At 25.8% G+C, this 25,378-nt stretch overlaps 5 protein-coding genes across 10 annotated transcripts; 2 read left to right on the forward strand and 3 right to left on the reverse strand.

The window, feature by feature from the left end:
• LOC111035227 lies at positions 1–6,874 on the reverse strand. 4 transcript variants are annotated; one of them, XM_022316760.1, is made up of 14 exons: positions 6,761–6,874; positions 6,568–6,644; positions 6,092–6,187; positions 4,498–5,737; positions 4,107–4,335; positions 3,934–4,020; positions 3,729–3,862; positions 2,965–3,061; positions 2,682–2,783; positions 2,362–2,542; positions 2,138–2,273; positions 1,121–1,344; positions 292–1,052; positions 1–225 (listed from the first exon to the last, which is right to left on the reverse strand). In XM_022316760.1, exons 5-14 carry the CDS (start codon positions 4,321–4,323, stop codon positions 191–193), a joined length of 1,974 nt encoding a protein of 657 aa, XP_022172452.1. In that variant the 5' UTR covers positions 4,324–4,335; positions 4,498–5,737; positions 6,092–6,187; positions 6,568–6,644; positions 6,761–6,874; the 3' UTR covers positions 1–190. The 4 variants fall into 4 exon arrangements, with proteins under 4 accessions (XP_022172452.1, XP_022172448.1, XP_022172450.1 ...); XM_022316756.1 differs by having other exon boundaries at positions 3,934–4,035; XM_022316758.1 differs by lacking the exon at positions 6,568–6,644 and having other exon boundaries at positions 3,934–4,035; positions 6,761–6,864.
• LOC111035218 lies at positions 4,994–8,653 on the forward strand. Its single transcript, XM_022316744.1, has 6 exons — positions 4,994–5,104; positions 5,790–5,931; positions 6,015–6,154; positions 6,239–6,416; positions 6,579–7,545; positions 8,623–8,653. Exons 1-6 carry the CDS (start codon positions 4,994–4,996, stop codon positions 8,651–8,653), a joined length of 1,569 nt encoding a protein of 522 aa, XP_022172436.1.
• On the forward strand, positions 8,636–23,076 carry LOC111035226. The gene is made up of 32 exons (XM_022316755.1): positions 8,636–8,798; positions 8,963–9,076; positions 9,145–9,545; positions 10,223–10,345; positions 10,446–10,554; positions 10,617–10,762; positions 11,043–11,227; positions 13,767–14,116; positions 14,185–14,466; positions 15,586–15,806; positions 15,884–16,262; positions 16,354–16,434; positions 16,492–16,695; positions 16,760–16,899; positions 17,826–18,066; positions 18,134–18,218; positions 18,299–18,622; positions 18,693–18,878; positions 18,941–19,011; positions 19,079–19,204; positions 19,303–19,469; positions 19,549–19,712; positions 19,793–19,993; positions 20,072–20,193; positions 20,278–20,664; positions 20,732–20,888; positions 20,983–21,080; positions 21,136–21,304; positions 21,368–21,563; positions 21,647–21,838; positions 21,912–22,252; positions 22,776–23,076. Exons 3-32 carry the CDS (start codon positions 9,166–9,168, stop codon positions 22,937–22,939), a joined length of 5,991 nt encoding a protein of 1,996 aa, XP_022172447.1. The 5' UTR covers positions 8,636–8,798; positions 8,963–9,076; positions 9,145–9,165; the 3' UTR covers positions 22,940–23,076.
• Positions 10,220–13,090, reverse strand: LOC111035229 (tctex1 domain-containing protein 2-like). 2 transcript variants are annotated; one of them, XM_022316763.1, is made up of 2 exons: positions 12,610–13,090; positions 10,220–10,329 (listed from the first exon to the last, which is right to left on the reverse strand). In XM_022316763.1, exons 1-2 carry the CDS (start codon positions 12,879–12,881, stop codon positions 10,326–10,328), a joined length of 276 nt encoding a protein of 91 aa, XP_022172455.1. In that variant the 5' UTR covers positions 12,882–13,090; the 3' UTR covers positions 10,220–10,325. The 2 variants fall into 2 exon arrangements, with proteins under 2 accessions (XP_022172455.1, XP_022172454.1); XM_022316762.1 differs by lacking the exon at positions 10,220–10,329 and adding an exon at positions 11,234–11,512.
• LOC111035230 (protein PET100 homolog, mitochondrial) lies at positions 22,860–25,133 on the reverse strand. Of its 2 annotated transcripts, none has more exons than XM_022316765.1 (2): positions 24,516–24,685; positions 22,860–23,336 (listed from the first exon to the last, which is right to left on the reverse strand). In XM_022316765.1, the coding sequence occupies exon 2, from the start codon at positions 23,332–23,334 to the stop codon at positions 23,107–23,109; it is 228 nt and encodes a 75-aa protein (XP_022172457.1). In that variant the 5' UTR covers positions 23,335–23,336; positions 24,516–24,685; the 3' UTR covers positions 22,860–23,106. The 2 variants fall into 2 exon arrangements, with proteins under 2 accessions (XP_022172457.1, XP_022172456.1); XM_022316764.1 differs by lacking the exon at positions 24,516–24,685 and adding an exon at positions 24,954–25,133 and having other exon boundaries at positions 23,026–23,336.
• Between the last annotated feature and the right edge of the window lie 245 nt (positions 25,134–25,378).

The raw sequence follows: 25,378 nt of genomic DNA on the forward strand, positions 1-25,378 counted from the left end.
TTTCAAAATAAATGATACTATATTTTAGAATATTTTCAGTTTCTAATTTGCACTGACTGCTTATTGATAGTTTTATGACACATATTTATATTATTTCTCCAATTGTATTAGCTATTCTTTCTTATTTATATACAAGTATAGTTTAAATGTTACATAATATACAATTAAAAAAAATCTACACTTAAAATTATTAATCGTCATCAGATTTTAATGAAATTGTATAACCTGTAACAAAAATAATAACAAAATTAATCATCAATAAATCAAACATTTTATAAACAAAAAGTTAACCTGAACTGGAATCATCGTCATTTTCTGATGGAGGAACAGTTTTTGTAGTAGAAGCTTGAGATAAAATATTAATTGGCAGATTATCAGTGCTTGGCTCTAAAAGTTCTGTTGACCTCAACAATGTGTCATTTTTATTGAACCAAAAATTAACTTTAGTCGCATAGTCACAATCAGAATCGTCATTGGCATCAACATTCTCATCTTCATTCTCCCATTCAGATAAGTCATCTATATCCCATGGGGATAATATTATTGGAGCGAGGTGGTCTACGTACGATGACATTTTTTCTTTTGACAAACTCCAAAAATTATCTTTTTTAACATTAATTTCTTCATGTTTGTCTGGTGTATCTAATTGCCATAGGTTACTCATATTAAACTTATATGAATAATTTAGCTTTGGAACAGTTTGAGGTTTAATTGTAACTTTTTTATTAAATTCAGTCACATCTATTGGTGTACTATCATTTACCTTTTGAACAAATAAGTCTCCAACAGAATTAATACTAAATAGTTTTAAATCTTTAATATGTTCACCAAAAATAGTAGTACCAGTTAAACACCGTGAAAATCTATCTAATAATTTTGGATTTAAGCAATATCCTTTAAGTCGTACATTATGTAATGATTGTAATGGGTTTGGAATTGATGATGCAATGCTTTGACACGATAAAAAGCTATCTGGATATGAAGTATATGGTAAATAAACAAGGCTTTCACCAGTTTGGTTTCCCAAAAACAACATTTCATTTGAATCAAAACTAAAAATGAATTTAAATTTAAATAATTAATATATAATACATAGATGTACTCAGTTTTAAATATTTACTTGTTTTCATAACGATGTATGTTAATTAGGGATGGAGGATTTGAAAGCATGTGATATGATTTGCTTACGAATCCCATTCGATTGTCAAATGTCAAAACCGAATGGTTGGAAGCTACATAAATACTATGACTATTTAAATGACTACTTTTTAATGTTGTTAATTCTTCACATGGTTCTAAAATAGTAGTTGGGTCATAAGTAGAGCAAGGCTTAGAAATATCAATCTGAAAAGAAAATAATATTAAAAACAATAAAAATTACATACATTCTTCAGGGCTCGAAACAGTTGCAAATTTTCTGGTTTTAATTTAGATTTTGTGAACAGTTTTTTTAAGTTTTTAGGTTTCAGTTATGGTTTTTACTACTAGGATTTTAATTAAAAAAATTGAAACATAATATTCTTGTAATTATAGAATTGTAAATATTGTTATTTATTTATACAATTGGAAGTTAACAATACTAAGAGAATGTCAGAGCACTAATTATTTTTTTCTCCGACGTTTACGCAACACAGCAAAATTAAGTTTAAAAGAAACAACATTATTTTTAATATTGGAATGAAGTAATCTATAAAAAAACTTTAAGCTAAGAACATTACCTGTGTAGCTGTGTCTCTATGTTGGTTATTTTATATTTTTATTTAAGTTATGAGCGTGTAAATTATTACAATTTAAGGACACAGGTAATGTTTTTAGCTCAAAGTTTGATAATAAATAAATTCACTAAAATATTAAAAGTAACAATTCAGGGTTGGTTCTATTAAATTTAAATTTCCTTTGTTGATCTTGGGTCAGAGAGAAACAAATAGTCTGACATCCTCTTAATATGAGCAGGTCAGTTTTTTAAATACTAAAGTTTTTAACACGTGGTTGAGAGCTTTTGGTTTTGGTTGCGGTTACAATGTTGAAAAATGAAGAAACCAAGGTTTGAACCAGTTTTATTGAAAACAATTTTTGAGCCCCGATATTATGTATTTTTAAGCTCAGTACTTTTTTTAAACTATAAATTATACATTACCCGGGCATCTATTAAGTAGAGTTTTTGTCTATTGATAATGCCAATTAAATTAGATTCTTTTTGTAAGTAACTTAAATGTATAAATGAATCAGTTTGATCATACACCACATCAAAATATTTATTTTGAATACAATTTCTTGAAAAAATAATTAAAATATTTTTTTATTGATTATTATTTATTTTATGTTTTACTACAATTGGAAATATTATTAAAACATATTTACCCGTTTTTCCATAATTTAATAATATGTTTCACATCAGCAGAACAAAAATTGTTGGTTATTATATCAGCATCAGCAAATGGTATATCACAATTATCATAAATTGAATTGTTATTTAATAAATGTTCTGAATCAGAATTATTCCAAAATATAGATAATTTGGTCTTTTGTCGAATCATTAATTCTAAAGAAGTAAAATTGAATACACAAACATTTATAATTAATAATTTCACTTAAAATACTCGTAAGTTAAATTAATTAAAATAGTTGAGATCAATGATAATTGAAACTTATTAAAATAGTAAAAAGCGATAAAATATTACCTTTTAAATTTGAAGATTTTATATCAAAAATTGTATCCTTAAGACATTTGTCTTTTTTACTTTGAATTATTTCAAATGTATTATTATCAATTGATATTATATCTAAAACAGTAAAATTAATGCTTAAGGAAAAAACAATAAAAGTTTGATATTAACATTAACAAATCTAAGTAAAAAAACCATTCAAAGAAAAAATAATACCTGTAAATAAAAAGAAATATTAATATTGCCCTTACCCATACCCACATTGTTATGGGTTATAACTGCACACACACATAATTACCTAAAATATCAAGGTTTACTCCTCTGGCACAAGCTAACAACCATTTTCCATTAATTTGAAATTTTTCAATTGTATTGCTAAAATACCAATTATATTCCTAAATTAAATAAATAGGAAATTAAAAATTAAAAAACATTTTAGAAGAAAAGTGTCATGAAATACAGTAAAATTATTTTTGGAACTTTGTTTTTTTACTGGAAGCTTATTTTTTTTTTAAACTTAAGTAGTAAGGTAAACAAAAACGATGGTGAAGTCAAAATTTGGTGGTCGGATTTGGTTTCGAAGTTATGGCCTAATGAAGTTTACTATTTTGAAATTTGTATGTATTAACACGAAACTCTAGCTAAACGTTTACAACAAATAATGATTGTTTAAAAAGCTTATGTACTTATCCGGCTAACTTATCGACCTCTTGTAACCTAGCCAGTTACGGTGCGAAAAGACTAGTGGTATAGACATAGTGATTAAAGTCTATTGTGGCTCCCTATGCCTGCTGACTGCTTTCGACAACCCGCCAAATTTTGACTTCATCATCGTTTTCAGTATACCTTACTACATAAGTTTAAAAAAGAAAAGTAACAAAATACCTTATTTTTGTTGTTACAATAATTTACTATGTTAAGATGAGTTAAGGTTCCCACACACTGCATCGGTAGTGGTGGCAGTGAAATGAGTCCAGACACAATTTACCTTGGCACCGCCACGACAAAATAATTTTATCGCTACCGCTGCAGTGTGTAGGTAACTTTAAAATTATTACTTACAGAATCAAAATATTGATCAGGGTTTTCTATCAAATTTGATGTAAAACGAGTCAAGACATACGGAATTGTTGAATACATTTTTGATTCATTTGTATTTAATGATGTTTTTAAGCCATTTAAAGTATTAAAGCTTACTGAAAAAAATTAAATGAATCACTTTTGTAAGAATTATTAATTTCAATAACGTATTAACCAATGATAATACATTTTTTTTTACATAATCCTAATAATTTTTCATTTTCATGTTTCCATTGTACTTTTAAATTGATCATATCCAAAACTGCATTAATTCCTGCAATTATAAAAACTATATATACCTAGTTATAAATTATACTCCAACTGGTAGTTGTATTTATAACTGAATTAAATAAATATTACTCAATTCTATGTCTGAAAATGTAATACATGGTACAGGTAGGTTGAAACGATCAGGTGCAGAATAATTCTGAATAGCTTCATTGCTGTTTTTGATGGTACTCAGCAAATACGTATTTAAGCCTGGCAAATAATAATGTGGTATTTGAGATAAAATGTTCTTTGAACCTTTTTTTTGATCCCCATCGACTGGATGTACAGTTATATGATTTCGAGACATGATTTTAAAAATCTAAAGTGATGTATAAACAAAATTAACTTAATATGCCTATTTAAAGTATACCATAAATACTTTTGTTATTAAGTTGATTGTTTTCAATTCATCAACATAGTTAACATAAGTATGTACCAAAATATAAAAGAAAACAGTGAAAGTTGACAAAAAAATACTGACTTTTAAAAACCAATGACTATTTAATTTTCACTTCTTCCACAAAACTGCAGTCATAATATTATATTTCATCCTGCATGGAATGTTTTGTTAAACACTGAACTAAATTTACCCATGATAAAAATAACTAGTTATTTCAATCATGAATTTACCTATTTACTATTTTATTCAATGATATTTGATAAATGTGATAAATTTAATATATTGGATAATATTGACTAATTTCGGAAAACTGATTAGTCATTAAAGTTTATTTAAATTAAGTTTATTTAAGGCCGATCTAAGATTTTATTAAATAAAAAATTCGAATTTCTGTTATCATTTATCAGTGTTAAACAATTTGCCGCCATAACACAGAATAGGTTTTATATTTATCACAGATATTGATACTGTGGTATCACAGAATAGGTGAAAACCACAGACTTCTATACTATAGACACGATTTAAGATAGTACTATCTTAAATCGTGACTATAGATTAAGTCTGTGGTGAAAACAGAATGGATCTTCGCAGGAAAAATCCCAAAAGAATCCAACATGGCGTCAAATCGCTTATCACATTTATCACTACATATTTATCACACGGTTATCAGTTTATCACTGATTACGAAGTATACCGCCTTTTTCCATTTCGTGATTTATTTAAATTTATTTAAGCGTTCAAAAAAAAAGTTTAAAAATGTAATACAAACTAACCAGTTATTTAGAGATTATTTCACAGACTAGTTTTTCAATACCATTGTAATAATAATACAACTAAGTTTATCAAAATTGTATTATTTATTATTATAAGATGAAGCGTATTAAGCAAAACTATAAGGGGGGTTATTCCATCACATTAAATAACAAATAACCAGTTATTTAGAGATTATTTCACAGACTAGTTTTTCAATACCAGTGTTATAATAATACAACTAAGTTCCCAGTTATAATTATTATTATTTATGATTAATATTACAATACAATATTAGAGAAATGAGTTCCAGAGATTGTGTTCTATGTAATACTACATTTTCAACTGTATCTAATTTGAATAAACATTTAAAAAGAAAACATACAGAGCTTTTACCACAGATACATATTATAATATCAAGTTTTATAAATGTTAGGCCATAATTAAACACAAAATTTTTATTTTAAAAATTCTTATTTTGATTTATTTTATAAATAATATGTCTGAATGTATCATCTTGTATTTTGTGGAAGGTTAATCGCATACAGAAAAATGGTTATACTTGCGACAACTGCAATCAAAAATTTAATTCAAAAAAAAGTATTATTAAACATCTTAAACAGGAACATAGTGAACTAAAAATTAAATGCTCAGTTGAGAATTGTAACAGATCTTATAAAACATTAAAATGTTTTTCCAAGCATTTAAAAAATGATCACAACATTGACATCAATATAGAATCACTAAGTTTCAATACTATAGAAGGTATCTTGATTTATTAAAAATTTTACAAATAGATAATAACCAATAATTAAAATTAAAATTGTCAAAACAATTATTTGGTTTAGAATTTAAGAAATGGAAAACCAATATTGAAGACACTAAAATCTGTCAATATGTTCAAAGAACATCTACTAAAACTCACCATAATGTGGAATACACGTATTATATTTGTCATCGGTCATACCATCCAAGATTAGCTAGCAAGGTAATAACACTTTATCTATTTGAAATAAATAACCTATAAAGTAAAATTATATTATTAAAATATGAGATACGTTTTATACTTAAGGGTCAAAGGAATCCTAAAAGTAGTGGTTCGGTTAAAATTGGAAAGGTTTGTCCATCATATATTAGAGTACACAAAAATGGAGCCCAATTTCAGATAGAATTTTGTAGTACTCATTTATTTCATGATAATGAAATAGGGAAACAAAGATTACATACTGAAGACAGATACCAATTAGCAGGTACTCATATAATAAAATGCAAAAAATATGCTTAATTTACTTTTGTAGTCACATTAAAAATTAAAAATTAAAAAGTAATAGGATAAATACCTTTTTATTTAAAGCTTATCCTAAAAGTAAATAATCATAGTTTAAAAATATTTATGTTTACATTTTTTTTAGGCAAACTAGGTATGGGTGTAACAGTACAACGAGTCTTAAATGACGTTCGAAATTCTGCTACTATAACTGATTTTAAAAGAATCCATTTATTAGAAAAACGAGATATACATAATATTAGACGTGATTTTAAAATTGATAATTATTCTACAAAGATGCATGAAAATGATTTTGTTAGTGTTTACCTGTGGGTAGAGCAAATCAAAGAAAAAAGTGAGACAAATCCAGTGTTATATTTTAAGCATCAAGGAGAAGATTCCACAACACATTTGACTCGGGATGATTTTTGTTTAATTTTAATGACTGAATACCAAGCTGAAATGTTAAAAAAATTTGGATGTGATAAAATATGTGTAGATGGAACACACGGTTTAAATAGTTATAACTTTCAGTTGTATACTTTACTTGTAGTAGACAATTATGGAAATGGCTTCCCTGTTGCATTCTGTTTTACAAATAAATCAGATACATCTACATATAAATTATTTTTTGAATGTATCCAGCGTGCAGTAGGACTTATCAAAGCCAATGTATTTATGTCCGACGATGAACCTGCATTTTATAATGCATGGCAATCTATTATGGGTCCGGTTTCTAAGCAACTATTATGTACTTGGCACGTATTAAGAAATTGGAGTAAAAACCTTTCCAAAATTCACTCACAAGAAAAGAAATCTATGGTTTATAAAACATTAAAATCTTTAATGCATGAAACTGATAAAAACAAATTTTATATAGAAATAACAAAGGTCATTGAAGATTTAAAAAATGATACAGATACTGCAGATTTTGGTCAATATTTTGCGAGCAATTATTCTTCAAGAGTTGAAAAATGGGCATTTTTCAATCGCAGACATGTTGGTATCAACACGAATATGTATTTGGAAGCTCTTCATAAAAATATTAAATATTGCTATCTAGAAGGAAAGCAATGCAGAAGACTCGATTTAGCCATTAATGCAGTAATGTTGTTAGTGCGAGATAAATGTTTTGAAAGGATCATTAAGATTTCAAAACAAAAAAGGTCATCCAAGATATTACAAATTATCACCAGTCATAATAAAAGTGCTTATATTAAGTCGGATATGATTTTAAAAGTTAATAGCTGCACATGGATGGTTAATTCACAAACTGATCCTAAAACAAAATATATTATTGAAAAAATTAATTTACCTTGCAATGGCTGTGTTTTATGTTGTGAATATTGTAAAATTTGTGTTCACATATTTAAATGTTCGTGTATGGACAATATTATATACTTGAATATCTGTAAGCATATCCATGCGATCGCCAAAGTAGATGTTATAGTAGTTCAACCATCATCTAATGTAAATACATATAATACAGATGAAAATGGTAAACTGAAAAGAGAAATTTCAAATAATACAGAGACAAATATTACAGATTTATACAAGGAAATAAATAAAAAAATGGAAGCAATGTTAGGCATGCACAGCAGAGCAACATTAAGTATTGAAAGCCAACAAAACATTTTAAAGCATTGTGATAAAATACTTACTATAATTTCAAAAGAAACGAACAAATCAAGTGATAATGTACCTACTAAAACTACAAATATAAAACACATAGAAAAGCAAACCAGATTTTATTCAAATAATAGAAAAAAACCAAACATTAATCTACCTCTTTCTTCACTTGAAAGCAATTTAATTAGGGATTCATTGAATAATTCAAATGGTGAAGTATTAAATGTTCATTCATCTAATGATCATTCGTATTTTTAAGGTGAATTTTTTGACATGGACAAAGAGTCTGAAAAACGTGTATTTTGTATTATAAATTATTATTGAATTATTGTGTAATTTTTATTTGTAATTAACCTAAGATTTATTTTATTATTTTAATTATTTTATGATAACCTTAGTTTGTGATGACACAGTGATGATAACCAATAAATTATCTATTACCATAGTGATAAGAGTAACGTCGCCATGTTGGATTCTTTTGGAATTTTTCCTGCGATGATCCATTCGTCTTTTCTCTCATGATATTCTTTGTTGATACGTGATATTGTGATAAATTTTAGCGCCAAAATTCCATTCTTCAGAGATAAATAATGTCGACTGTAGTCTGTAGATGATAGTTATGAAATTAAAATATTTCATCAGGTACATCAGGTACATCAGGTATCATATACCTCCACTACATAGATTCTATAACCATTGACAACTTACACATACAGCATTCAAGTATTGCAAACAAGTAGGTATTTAGCATATTATATAGTAATATGTATGTCTTATTTTATGGTTTAAATGGTATTGTGTATCCCAATTTAAGATGATATAATTTTTATTATTAGATATATCTATAATTATTTATCATTTGACATAATAGTATACTAAAAGTAGACTTTTAAAATATAGGATACCTAAGGTACAAACTACAAACTATACACAATACTGAATGTAGATTGAAACCTAAAGCATATTGTCGACAGACTAATTCAAAAAAATGTTTGTATGATTTTTTTATTACATGTAAGTACCCATTACATTTATTTAAAAGATATTAATTTTTAAATTAAAAACTGTTTATGTTCTATTAGATCTTATAATAAGATTTCATAATGTGGAACGGTATAACAATTGGTTATAGTTCAGCTGACGAGACTATAAATTTTGGTACTCGTGCTGTAGCTATTGGCGACAGCAGAATATTTGAAACAACCACTTTGGCCACGATAAAAAGAACATGTGATGTAAAATGTGTATCCAAAGAAGACCTTAGAATCAGTGCTATGTGCACACCAGATTTAATGTACATTTCAGGAGGCCAATCATACACCTCATTTAATACTAGTATTACAGAAATCAATCAGACATTTGGATTTCCTGATCAAATAGTGGATGCTAAAATATCAGATGATGGATATTACTTAATAGTGTTATTATATGATTGGACTATATACTGTTGTTCATTTACAAACCCAAGGATTCTATTTATCAAGTACATATTATTATATTAATATTTATATCCAAGTATAAAAATTAATAATAAACAAACTAATAAATTTACATAACTAAAGTAAAATAATATTTTTTTTTGTAAAAATTATTTATGTATAACAATAAGATTAGAAGTTACCATTAAAAAAAAAATTGTTTAGATTTAAATGTATAATATGTAATATCTATGGATAAGAAAACTTCAATTTTCTTAAAACTAAATACATTTTAAGCCTTAAGCTGTTTGAATTCAAATTGAACTGAGTCTTATTCAAACTCAACATTTTTTATTTTTTCAAACCAAACAGTTTCATGATTACCGATAACAGGATTAATAGATATTAATGATCAATTGTATTTATCTACAATTGAAAAAGATACAAGTAATGAAAAAAGGAAAAATAAAAATTTTGTCAATCAAGTTGCATAATTTGTTTACTTACTAAATATGGTAAAAGTTTATTAGAATTTATTTCATGTCTCTATACATGTATTGATGGTAAATACTTAGTAGGTGTTACATTAAATAAAATATAACTAAAATATAATATTATAAACAAAAAAAAGTTCTTATTTGTATAGGTATAAAAAAAATTGTATGTATAATTTACAATCTTTCAGAAATTAAAATTCTTATTAATGATTATAATATATTTTACTATGTCATTTTAATTACAGGAAAGTATCACAAAATCCTCGTTGCTTGCCCTCGGAAATGGAATCACCTGTTGGACTCTTCTTCTCTCATAAAGAGAACCATTTCTATATTACAGTTATCACGTCATCTGGATTTATAAATAAGTATGCAATAAATAGATTGAAGAAACATTTTTAAGTTTTTACTTTTTTAAATTTCCTTTATAATCATATTAAATAAATTATAAATTTTAATTATTTTAAGATTTATTTGTGGCAATGTCACGGAATTAATAGAAAAATCTGTTCTTGATAATGATTTTAAAACCATAGAAAATCTTATAACTTTGAATACATTTGATATCCATGAAGATGTAAGTTGAGGTAATAAATATTTTATGCGCATTTAATAACTCAATTTGTTTAACTCAAATAGGTAAAAACAGTGTGTGGAATGTATGATAATATTTTAATAGCTGGCGACAGTATTTGTCTATATGAAGGAGAAAACATGAGGTCTAAGGAATTTTTATTCCCAGACAACTGTAAAATTAAAAAACTTGTTTTAACTCAAGATAAAAGGTAAGTAAAACCATTTGACTATTTGTTAAATATAATCCTTTTTTAATTTATAATTCCTTTTCAAATCTCCATTGATAAAGTTTGATTTTTGAAAATGTATAAAGCATGGCTTATACATAAATTAATTAAAAAATTAAAAAGTCTTAATATTGTATTTAGTCAACAAAAATTAGTATTATGAATTAGTTTCTTTGCAGTATTTATTAACAATATAATTTTATATGGTTCTGTTTTTTTAAGCTTGTCAATTTATTAATATTGTTAAAATATATTATTACAGTTTCATCATCTGCCTAACTGATTCAAAAACTATGTTATTGGTATGTGCATTTACATTTTTACCAGTTAAAGAATGGAATAAGGTGCCGATTTGTGATTTTACTGTGATGGAAGAAATGGGTACTACAAGTATTCTTCTATTAACTGACGAAATACAGCCTTCATTAATGCTAGTTTCAATGCCTGGTAATTTTATATTGACTAATAATTTTTAGGAACTTAAGTGTTTTTTCTTAAAACATAATGAAAGTGTGAACAGTTTTGGTTTTATATTACATATCATGTGTAAAAAAATCATATTTAATTTATTCATAATAAAATGCTCCAACCATAATAGTTGCAAACAAATGATGATTTTCAAAATTGCTATAAACATATTTATCTTTACTGAAGTCACGAAGAAATCTAGCTATAGACATTATTCCTTGACATTTTTTCTCTCCAATTTCAACTATACAAACAATTTTATACCTGAAACAAAAACTTAAATAATTTTTGTTGTTATTGTAACTACTTAGATTAGGTATACAATTTATTTGCTGTATTTCACACTGTTTTTAAATTCATTCAAATTTTTCACACAAAAACATGTCTTTGTGCTTGTTACATGTTATTTGATTCTGATGGATTTTTCTTCAGAGAAAGGGTGTCCAGTAAGGTAATAGAGTTCAGTGATCTCCTACTATTTATAGTTTATTCAATAAATAAATTAGCTATTTTTATTGAATAAACACATTTTATTTTTTGGTACCATAGTAACAATAATACAACAATATTATGCTTGAAAAAATGACCTGACCAAAGATTCAAAAAGACTAGATTTTCATTTGAGAGGTCAATTTAGTTGAAATACTATTAAAAAATCATTGCTGTAAAACTAATAAATATCTGTCTTAGCTTATTACTTGTAATATTATTTTTAAATTAACGCCATACATAGTAGCGCAATTCTGGCTAAAATGTTGTGGGGTCAAAACCCGATATTACATAAAAAGTAACTCGGAAGCTCTGACAAGTGGGTACCGCAATATTGAACAGTAGTTGTCGAGTATGTCATTTTAATAGATGTGTTGTATTGAATTCAATGATAAACTATTGCATAAAAAAACGATTCTGAGCAGAGACGTCGTGTTATCCTAGTATACATGGGTTTCATTTAATAATTAAATCTCGCTGAATATTAAATATCTTAAAAATTTTAAACTTTAAACACTTATAAAAAAATTAGATGGAATAATAATATGTATTTATTTTTTTTGAAAATTTCAAGCGTTTACGATCATAAGTTTTTGAGATACACCAAAAAAATGAAGTCAATTTTTTTCAAATATTGGGTTTGCCTAAAAAATAAAGATTCCCATTATTCATTCATTTTTTGTTTTGATTTTTACAACGCTTTCAAAATAAAATAAGAAATACGACTGAAATTTAATAAGCTTATTAATATTTTAGAAAACAATTGAATAATTAATTTTTTTAGGGAGGGGGGCTAAGCCAAGGCCAATACTTTGATTTCTATATATCTATATAGAGGTTATACATATTTTTTAAAAACTAAATCATTTTACCTTTCAAAATCCAAGTCATAAATTTCATCTCTAATACTATGAGACATGGTTGCAGAGATTCTTGTTGCTTCATCTGGGTCATATCTAGTTTCATTGTTCAAATGTTTCATTATTTCATTTTTGATAACAGCCAAAGCTTTATTTTCATTGAATGGATTTTTCGATTCCAATCTATATGTATTCTGATATTTAACAAGTTTATCTTGTGAAGATAATTCATTTTCAGTTTTATTAGTTAAAACATCATATACATCTTTTATTAATGTATCCATGTTCAAATATTCCTTAATGGTATAATATGTCTTGAATTTCAAAGTAATAAGTATTGATCTAACATGCACCCATATATATGTTTATAAACACAAGTTCAATGTACAATAACAATTAAGTAGTAAAGTATCTGTATGTGCATATTGTTCAGTATATTATATCTAGCCCGAATTTATAAAACAGAAAAAAAGTTACTTTAATTAGATTTAAAAAAAGAGTTGGAAAAAATAAGCAAAATAAGCAATTTAAAAATATGAAAAAATAATTGTTGAAAATTTGTTAAAACAAAGCTTTATTTATTGCATAAAAAATATAATATTAGTTTAGGACATTTTTTAAAAGTTAGACAACATGTAGATTGTAGGTTTAATAAACTCATATTTTTGTTTTGTTATCCTTTGGTAACAAGGCACAAACTCAATTGTTCTAAAATTCTAATATTAAATATTTTGATTTCAATACAAACATTTTTCATGCACATTTGTAGGACATAGGGTAGTTTAATAAATTCACCCATAGTTATTAAGTATGACAATAGATGTGATTCCTTGATAATATTATTGTTTTCTGAAACAGTTAATGACATCAGATTTTTACATCACAATTAAGAAAAAAGCTCAGGATCAAAATCGTCATAATATTATTAATGGTACTTTTTAGTTATGATGTATCTTTTATAATTATTCATTTAAAAAAATTATGTTGAATCCAATTATGTATGTCTAGCCTAAACTATATATTTTTTTAAAGTAATAAATGATAATTTCAAGAAGAATTAGTCCGCTAAAATCCTACCTTTTAAACACCCTTTAGCATCTATAATAATAAGTTATTACCCATAACTAGTATGTTAATTTAAAACTAAAATATATGTTTGTTTATAATAGATTTTTGTGTAACATTCAAGCTTCCAACATCATCATTAACATATCTTATTGACTATCCAAGTACATCTGATGGCATATTGTATTTGGAAGCACACGGAGACGAAGATATAAACACATTGCATGTAAAACTTATATCTGAAGGTCAACCCGACTTACGCTTGGCAAGAATGTTAAGACGAGGTAAATATGATGAAGCTCGAAATTTTGCAGCTGCTTTTAATCTTGATCCAGAAACAGTATATAAAGAACAAGTAAAAGGACTTATGAGAAAATTAGATGTATGGCAGCCTGGAACCAAAGGCATCCAAGAAACATTTGATGAAATGATGGATTACTTAAATAAAATTAAAGTAAATTTTCGAATCATACATATTCAAAATAATATCATAACTAATTTAAAGGTAATTGTTTTGTCTAGGATCACACATTTGTTGGCAACTGTGCTCTGAACATAATTGTACCTAGTTTTACCTTATGTAGAAAACTTTTAAGGTATGCATTATTAAGAGTAAAGTCCTCATCAGAAGGATTAGAAAATAAGTTAACATTTTTACTTGATCAACTGCAAAGCACACTTCATAAATTGGATACTTTTTGCCTTTTACATGACGTATCTGATTGGTCGATTGAAAATACGGAACTATGGCTTTCTTTTTGTAAACAAAATGTCAATGACATTTGTTTGGACCTTATACAAAAAGTAAATATTTAAATTATTTTTTTTCTGTTTTATCAACATTTGGGATAGTAAAAATTCACCGATTCTCAAAATCAGCATCTTTTCTGATAGAAAAGTAAATCTTTTTAGTTTATGTATAAAGTTGGTACTTTTGAGAGGTCAAAATTGAAACTTCCCTGTAATGTTTGAAAGTGACTTGAAAAACATGAAAAAGTAAAAAAAAAAGTAATTTTTAAGCTAAGTCAATTTTTGATAAAATTAATTTTATTTTTTTTTTGTGTAACTAAAAACCTAATAACTGTTTTCACCAAATATTTATTATTTTTGAGCTATTTTAAAGCCTTGAGAAACTTTTCAAATTTTGTAAATTTTTCAAATTATTGTGGATAAAAACTTTTTCGCTGAGTATAAACAGCTTGAAAAATTAATGGAAGTTCAAAAATATTTAAGATACCTAGGCACAACTATTTTTTTAGCATTTAAAGTTAAAATTTTTTCTTTTCATAGCTAACATTAAAAATTTTTATAGTAGATTCCTAATAAGTTTTTTTTCTTCTATCAGAAAAAATGTTTAATGGACAATTATGTTATTTATGAAATATTTTTGATTTCTATAATTTACTTTTTAATTATTGAATTTGATTATTTATACTTGTATGCTATAATGAATCAACGTCTCTACTCAGAATTGTTTTTCAAATGTAATGATTTATCATTAAATTCAAATAGAAGAACATTCATTACAATGACATGCTCGACAACTATAGTACATCGTGTGGTACCTTCTTGTCCCCTTTTTTAAAGTTAAAAATATTTTAGTGCCTTCTATGTAGTAATATTTTTTTTTTATCATTTATTATTAAAACACACAATCTGTAGGTATTATTATACAATAAGCGTATATGATGGAGGTGATATGGCTTTGAGTGGTATGCAATAAGAAGCCCATTGGAGGCACTTAAGGTTATATAGTAATAATTAACTCATGAATTATATTTAAGTTAAGTAAATATTTTATAATATTATATTTACTGTAATTTTAGAGATTTATAACTTTTACTTGTTGGGTATACCAATAAATAATGATAAATCAAGTTTTAAAAAGTAATTGATTAATTTTTTTGTTTTTTGTTTTTGTAGAATCAGTTAAGTGATGCATTAACAGTTTGGAGTCGCCATATTACAGAAATTAAATATTGCATTAATGATGAATTTATAAATGAATATTTTTCATGCACACCGTTTTCTGTAGATATTTATGATTTAAAATTATGGGTTAAGAGTTTTGCTTCTACAACTCTTTTTATGTATTATGATGAAACAGTTGCTTCTATGGTTTCTTATATAGAAAGTAAAGTTAGGTATGTATAATATACTTATAACTATTTTAGTTATATTTTGAATTTAATTTTTACATTTGATTTTACATATTTTTTAGATGGAATGAGTTGTATTTACATTTAGATTGGATCAATCCTAGCTTAGAAATTTGTCGTTATTTTCTAAATATTATAAATCAAATTGTTTCATCTCCTTTATGTCTCAGTATTTCAAGACCAGCCAAACCTCAAATTAAATTAATCTTACTGATAAAATACTTAGCTGAATTAAAGGAGTTGAATGATAATTTTGGCGTTAAGATTACTTTGGATGATTATGAACTATCTCACGAAGACAAAAATTATTCAGAGTTGTCATTCTTAATTTTAGATCAAATTCAAATGAATACATTCTCTAATTTTATTACAACATTTTGGTCAACATTTACACTACAAAGATTCTTAAATTCTGATGAAATTTTATCTTCTTATATCAAAGTAAAAATAATTTTTTTTTTTAAATTACCTTCTATGTTAAAATCAAACCTATTGAACTACAGTCTCCAATCATTTTTAATTTATATTTTAGAATATTGTTAGTCAAGTTGATTGTTGGTGGTCATGGGAAGACAAAGCAACTTTGATACTTAATTTCATATCTAACAAAGAGGTAATATTCTTAAAATAAAAAATAAAGAATAAAAATAATTTCAAATTATGTTTACAGACCAAATCTGATTCAGCCTTAAGCATTTTGAAAGCAGCTAGTATACCTTGGTCCGAACTTATGGTAAAACTTTGTGATGAAACACTTCAGACTGATTTAAATACTGCAGCTATTAAAGATATAATTGAAGTGAAGAGTTTACTTACTAGTAAATTGATATTAAAGAGTTATAATTTTTCATTTATAAATATAACACCAAGTATAGTAAGTATTTGAATATGTGATCAATTTTTTTCAAAATTTAATTATAATTCATTTCCAATTTCAGATTATTATTGCAGTTCAAAATATTTGTTCCCAAAATCGCTCAACTGTACTAGAAGATATAGTTAAATTGATTAGTACACAGTCTGTCACTGTTCAACGAGAAGCATATGAGATTTATATTCAATATTTGATTGAATCTGGGTGTGTAAATTAATTGTTATTGTTATTTATTCATTCTTATAGTATGTATTAATAACTTAGGTTATTAGCCTAATACACACAAAATTATTATATAATTGTATATTATATTAACATATTTAAATTTAACTGTACATTTGGTTGGCCTTAAAAATATCAAAATATTTTAGCAATTATTTTGACCTCCAACTCAAGAGCTATTAGCTATTGCGATAATTCGATTATTTTGTACATGGCTGGGAGTTATTCTGAAACTTAGTGTACAACACTGAGAATATTACCATGATGTTATTATGTTGAGGCCGGGAGTGTAAAATATTGTATTATAAAATTTGTGTGTTATGTAATGTGTGCGTATGTGTGTGGCCGGCTTGTGGTAATTGTGAAACAGTATAATTATAAATTGTCGATTGTACCGTTATCGGCATTGCCATAGAGTGTGATCAAGATCTAGCAATAAGTATAGCCTGTAAAATGTTTCGTTTTGAATTCATTAGCGTTTTGACAACTAACAATAAAGATAACATAATATAAATTATAAGAATAAAACCAAAATTGGTTGATAGTTGTTCGACATGTTGGTAGGTGGGAATTATAGGTATTTGTAATTTAAGCTCATAACTTCTCATAATTGTATTCATAACTTATTACTTCCTATGTCAACTGAATTCCAGTAGCTACAAGACAGATGCATGTACTGATGTATCTGCATGCAATATGGATACTCTTTGGTTTACGATTATTTTTTTAGCTTTGGCATGGTTTTGATTTTTGACAGTTTATGAGAAAGAGTTTTACTGTAAGGTTTGGAATGGTTCAGGTTCTTTTTTTCTCTTTGATGGCCATAGAAATAATAATAATAATTGTAATAAAAATATATATATTTTTTTTTAATTCATTACAATTCAATGCAATTTTTATATTTATAGCCTAACAGACAAAGCAATAGAATCAATAACAGATCCTCAGATAATTCCTAGTTCAATGATACAGAGGATATGCACTACAATTTGGATTACATATAACAGTTTGAGAAAACATTCAATTTTCGTCGAAGAAGCATCAAAGTATTTTATTGTACTAAAATTTTTGGCTAAAAGTCAATGCATAGGTATTCGTAAAGAGTGTCAGCATAGTGCTAATTGTTTAATAAATATTTATTATTTAAAGGTTTGTCTGTTTAACTATTGAAAATATTGTAATTTACGATTTACTTATTATTGTGATTTTATTACAGTATGAGTTTAAAATTGAATGTGATTTATCCGAATACACTAATGAAGAAAAGCTAATGAAAAAATGTGTCAACTCAGTCGTACAAGGTAATTTTTACATTTTAAATCATGACATTTTTTGCATAAATTAATTTTAATAATTTATTATTTTCTAATGACTTAATTAGATGAATGTTTCAACAATATGAAGACTTCTATTATACAAGCTAGATTATCAAGGTTATCTAATTTATTATTCCAGTCGTTTGAAAATGTTATAGTACAATTTGTTAAGGAGTCTGCTTTACAAAGAAATAACGAAAACATATGTATATTTGGTCAATTTATAAACACCTTTGGAAATGTTGGCTCTCAGCTTGCAACTAAATTATTAGAACTTGGAGAACTTTTAGTGTCAACTTATGACCCAGTGTCTCAAGCTGCGTTTAAAGTACCACTTTGGACATTGATTCGACGAATTACACAATTAGTTACTGTTAATAGTCAATCAAGTAATTTTGTTTTTTTTTAAATTTATATACCAGTTAGATTAAGAAATCAATTTAATATTTTCTATTTTAGGTTTGTTAACCAGAGCTGTTGAATTAAGTCAGTGGGTTGAACCATTTTATTTAACATGTGGAGATGTGGTTAATAGCGATAATATAGAACTTGGGTTAGCATATTCTTGGAGGAACGGAATAATTGACAAAAACTCTATACACATAGAATTTTTTGAACAATTTAAACTTTATAGTTTATTTTTAAGTAATTTTCAATTAGTTATTTAGTACCAAAATTACAAATAATAATAATTATTATTCTTTTAGATTTTTATAATCCAAAATCTTCATTACACTGCTACAAGAAAATAGATATTAAAGATGTCTATGATAGCATTGTAAGTGCTACAATTAAGTTTTTAAAATAATGTGAAATAAAATATTTAATTAATCAAATCCTTTTAGCCATCACCAGATATAATAATGTCTTCGTTAGAATATTTCCAAGGTCAGAATCTTATTGGTCTTCACATAACTGTGACACAAATAATGTGCTTATATCGTGCTGTTCATCAAAATCAACAAACATTAGTAAGTACTTAATTAATAATAAATTACAAAAACATTGATTATAATTAATAATTATTTATCATACTGTTGTATATTTGTATATTTTCAATACATTTCAGGAACCAGAGTTAATTAAAAAAGGAAATAATTTGATAAAAAGTAATGTCAGACAAATATTAAAAAGTGTTACTTATGCTCGAAACTTGGATATGGATCTAGGGTTAGGTCTTTTAAATACTCTCAGACCACATGATGCTTTCAATTGGCTTGAAGATGCTTTGAATAAGTATAAGATACAGTGTTATAAAGTTATGGGGTTTTAATGATTATATATTTTTAATTATGTATTATTGTTTAATCTACAGTGTAGGGATGAACTATCAAAAATTAACAAATATTACAGATTTAGGATTAGTTTACTTACAATTAAATATTGAAACTGCTGGCGATTTGTATGAAATTCTTAAATCAACAAAAAATAAATGTATTTGGGGTAAAAAATTGATGAAGTATGGATTTGCATTTAAAGGTATATAAATATTTTTAATAAATTATAATGAGTTAGATTCTGAATATTTGTATTTATTTATAATTTTTTTTTAATTTTAGATGCATTTTACAGTTCAGAATTAGATCAACGACATTTATTACAGAAAATGATAAGATCTCCTACCATAACATTAAATGTTTTAGTAGACTACTGTGCTGATACACATTTTGATTTACAACAAACTGCAAAATTATTTTTAGAAAGTTGTTTAATTCAATGGGAACCATACACTCCTAGGGAAAATGAAGAGAAGACATTTGGTGAATAGTTTACACTAAACTTTTTAAAATATTTAATCAGTAAAATAAAATGCTAATTATTTTGCATGTCGTCTTTAGATTGGATAGCTAAAATAATTGAGGACAAAGATGCTTTATTAAAAAAATGTGAAGATATTTTCTGTGTTATTACAGATAAAACTGATATTTTAGATTTTCTTTGGAATAATGTTTGGGAACAAGTAAGGCAGCAATATTGTTTTTTACTTAACTCAGTTTAAAACTAAATGTTTTGAATGTATTTTTATTATTTTTTTCGTGTTTAGGTGAATATTTATTATTATGAAGTATTTTTAGTAATAATGGGTTTAATTGAAAGATATGATGTAAATGCAATTTTAAAATTTCCTGTTCAAAAAGAAATTTTGATATTTTTAATGCAATACAAACGAGTAAGTTTACCTGAAGAACACGAACAAGAAATATGGTATGCCATGTTCCAGGAATCACAATCATTACCTCCTATTTCTAAATACCGTTTACCCTATGTTCCACTCTCAAACAAAAAAAAAAAAATTGGACATCGTGAAATTCTGGCTTGGAAAATTATAAAACCAGAATTAACTTTTTTAACATATAATAAATGGTTTTCAATAATTGAAGCAATTGGAATGGACAAGGACACATTATGTATTTTTACTGTAAAGAATATGGTATGAATTGTTTAATACACAATTATGTATAGATTACAGACTAACCAAGTGTGTAATAATATTTTAGGTTAATGAGGTAGCTACTAAGGATAAAAATGTTGAATGGTATTTACACATGCGCTTGGAATCATTGCTTAAAGATATTCAAGAAGTGTTGAGCAATGTAAAGAATTTAGAAATAGTTGCTGCCTCGCTTTACTTTGTTGTCAATAGTTTACCCTTAGGTATTACTTATATTTTTTAATGTCAATAAGTAATGACTAATTTTAAACAAATTATAAAAACTGCTGTAATAAAAATATAATATCATTTTTTTAGGTGCGGATCAGTTGGCAGCAGCTAAAATTAGTCATTTACAAGCCCAAGAATGGGTTAAATTAGAAAATTCAGAAAATGCCAAGTCTGGTATTACTAAAGTATGTATAATAATATATTTCAATTAAACAAAAACTGATATTTTTTTTTATAAAGGTTGTTACAAAATATGTGTTAATTACAACTAAACATATATTACACATGTATGGTTTTGGCAAAACAAATTATTTACAATTAGCATTGCAACCTAATGAATTAATTAGAGAATTATATAATGATCCAATAATACTTAAAAGACATACAGGAGAAATTAAAGTGTTTCCTGGTAAGTTATAAGGCTATATTAAGGTGTTTGTTTCAAATTATAAATTATACTTATAATTTTTAGACATTAATGGTGCAGTTGATGCAATCGTGGAAGTTCATGGTAAAGGAGATTTGGCGCTCAAAGTAGATCTTCTAAAAGAGTGGTTACAACCCTCATCATTGGGATCAATGGATTCTCCTGATAAAAGTGTTATGTCAACAACTAGTTCATTTTATGTTACTCAAGAAAATTCAACAATCAGCGAAGGTGTATTAAGGTGATAATTATTATTTAAATTAGTCTAACTTTTGTTAAATACAGCCAAGCACTGAGCGTTGTTAATTATGTAATTACTTTTAGAGCATGCTATCTATTGGAAAATGATACACCAGCTTACAATTTACATAATTTCCTTATATGCCAAGCTTATAACGAAGACGACAGTGATTCTATGTGCCCTACAAGTGTACGGCTAAGAGCATTGCAATGTTTGTGCTTGGTAACAACTGAAAATATTGAAGAAATTACTTGTCGTTCGAAAGAAATGATGAAGTAAGAATATTTATCTTGATAATTACGATAGTGAAATTTAACAATGAAATAACTTTACTTATTTGAATATTAGAAATAATTTGGTTGAATTATCAATTATTACTGAATTGGAAACTCTTGGAATCAATTTTTCACCAGTAAGATACCGTGGATGTGATAAATCCAAACTAGTCCAATCGTTGATGGCAAGAAGATCGTCGAGTTCTACTAAATTAGCTTCACATTTATGTATTTTATATTCGGATGCCATGAATCCCAGTATTTGGGATTTATTACTTACTAGATTAATTAATTTTACAATGATTATTGAACTGGAAAAAGTACTTGTTCATTTGATGGATAAATGGCATAAATTGACATTTGACATTGTAGAAAAAGCCTGGAGTGTTTTTCTAAAGTCTTCATTCAACAATGGTATGAATCATCCAATTAATCAATTAAATAGTAATGAAGAGTGATGCCACAGACTTCTATTTCGCAACTGAAAAGAACTAATGAGAATCAAACTTATGAAATTATAATTTGAATTCGGTTTATAGAGAAAATAACTATTTGTATTATTATTATGCTATTTCATTAAGCATTAGGATTTTTGAACACTGTTAAGCTTATTTTAGAACTGATCTAAGCCAGGGGTATACACGCGGAAGGTTTACCCCACCCAAAAAAAAAAACATATATATATATCAGAAACAAATGATAAATTATCCGACCTAGAGATGTACACTAATAAAAAAATTCAAAAAATTTCAAAATTTCCCCTGTAATTTTTTAAAGTTTGATAAAATTTTGAATAATTTGGTAGTTTGATATTTTTTTGACGGGTTCAAATAAAAAATTGTAAGCTCATATAACCTATAAATATCAGGGTTTGTAGCATCACTAATAATAATTAAAGTAAAACCACAATTTTTATGTTTTATAATTTTTTTTTTAGCTAAAGATTCTTATGAAGTTATACATTGTGCCAAATTGGTTTTCAGTTGTCCGGTCATAGATAGCATTGATCTAAAACCAATGATTGAACATTGCGAGCGCTTTCAACTCGATCAATATGTACAAAAGTTGAAGTGTCTTGGAAACCAAATTTTTTTAATTTAGATATGTAAATAAATGATTGCTAGTTAAATTTTTATATCAATCTAGAATTGTCTAATTATAATTTTTTTAACAAAACTATTGTCTAATTATAATTTTTTTAACAAAACTATTTTATTACAATATATACAAAATACAATAATTTATAATATGTTTAATGATAATCTCATTTATTCTTCAAAAACTCTTTTTAATTCTGCTTCTCTTCGTTCTTGGAATATCCTCTTGAGGTCAGAAATTTTTTGTTGAGGTTCTGGTCTTTCTGGCGGAAACATCTCTCTCTTGAATTTTATTACTTTATCTTCATAATTTTCTGGTAAGTTGAAGTAATGGAATAAGATAACAGGAAATGCCATATAAATACCCATGCGAAACACTTCCAACTGCCACTTAGCCATATCTAAATAGAAATTAAACAGTATTATTTAGTAAGATCATTACAAATTGCATTATGTTAAGTTATCATAAATATACTTTGAAAAAAGAACAAAAACAATTTAAAAATACTCAAGAGTAACAATTTTTTAAAAATAATTTAAATGATAAAATAGATTTGGATACATGTACTCCTAGAGAAGAGATATTCGAAGGGACCTATAATTCAGTGTTTGGAAGGAAATGCGTTTAAAGGAATTCGTTCCATTTTTAGGAACGTATCGGAATTTCATTCACTTTTTAGAAGGACATGAACAATTTTTTTTATTCCTTTCTTTGTCAATTGAATTTTAAATAAAAGTAATAAATCATTTTTTGAATTAAAAGGGAAAAAGATTTTTTTGGAGATATTTTGAGTAATTCTTCAGTGAAGAGTCTGATGAATAATTTAATGATTTTCAACATTCTAATAATACAGATATAAAAATGATTTTAAATGTTCCTAAAGTTTTAAAATACTTTTTTATATTATAATACAGGATTACCATCAAGTGCATTAGTTATTCAGTTGAACGTTTATTCAATACTGGTGGAAATATTATGTTTATAAAAAGATTTTCTTTAGCTGATAACATGTTTGAAACCTTAATTATGTTAAAGCAAAATAAAATCTATATTTAAATACACTGTAATACTGTATATAATATAATGATTAATGTAGTCGTATACTGTATAGTAATAGTAATATGTACAGAAGTACAGTTTAAATTAAACAATTATAGGATAAAAATAAACCTGTTTTTTAATTTAATTTCACTTCAGACTAAAAAGGAACAAGGAAAAGAACTAGTTCCTTTCTTCAAGACAGGAACTGTAAAGGATTTAGTTCCTTTTCAACAAAAGGAACATGAATTTGAACCGATTCCTTTTTCAAAGAAACTTTTTAAGAACTGCCTATGATTTATATATTTTTTTAAAGATTAATTTAAATAAATATATTAATTAATTTATAATAAATTATTTAAACAAATAGAATACAAGCTAAATGATAAAAAAATTGTGCGTACTACATAATAATAATAATAATAATAATTTTAATGTATTTTTTTTAGTAATTTAACAAAAACTTCTGAGGAACAGTAAATAATGAAGAAGATTTTCTAAAGTTTAATTTATGTATTTTTTTATAATTTTATTGTCTTACCTTTATTTTAAATTAGATTTAACAGTTAGTAAATAGTCCAAAATTACAAAATGTAAAAAACAATTTGTATTCAAAATATATATTATCACAATCAGCAATTATTGCTATTGTTCACGGTTATCAACCAATATCTGTAGATAACCATTCTAGAGCCATAACAATATAGTGATAAAGCCATAAAGCAATTATCAGAATAATTATCCCATAATATTATATGTCGAAAACGAAGATATAAAAAAATACATTTTTTATTTTATATTTTTAAATCGGTTGTGGAAACATGATAATTGATGAAAGTTATAATTTTTAATCTATTTTTATCACCCAGCTGTGTTCGTGAAAAACTGGAAAACACTGAACGAATAAGCATTATTGTTATAAGTATAACTATAGCGACTGCGGATTATAATTGCTTAAATTGTATATTAAGATAACTACCTTTTGTTCCACAAAAGACTATATACTAAATTGTTAATTGTTTCGAAGTAAATTTTGTTAAAACCACAATTTATTCACTATTCATGTCTAAAAAAAACTAGTAAAAGAGTAACAAAAATTACAAAACAAGTAGAGAAGGAAGATAAGGTCATAGTGTGATACCGCTAAAACTACTCCTGTATACCATGGTTTAAGGAGATCTTTATCTTCCGTGGTAAAATTAAAAAAAAAATTATTCTTACAATCTACAATGCAACCAACACAGTTTAATAGCATACCATAGTATGAAAAATGAAATATAAATAGTAATAGAACAAAATATAGAACTAATCAAAATATTATAAATGGGATTAAAATTAATAAGGAAATCGTTTATTTTAATGTTTAAATAAATTATTGAACTTTTAAATACTTATTTATATTTT

The sequence above is a fragment of the Myzus persicae genome, unplaced genomic scaffold (assembly GCF_001856785.1).
Source record: "Myzus persicae strain clone G006 unplaced genomic scaffold, MPER_G0061.0, whole genome shotgun sequence".
Classification (NCBI taxonomy): Eukaryota; Metazoa; Arthropoda; class Insecta; order Hemiptera; family Aphididae; genus Myzus; species Myzus persicae.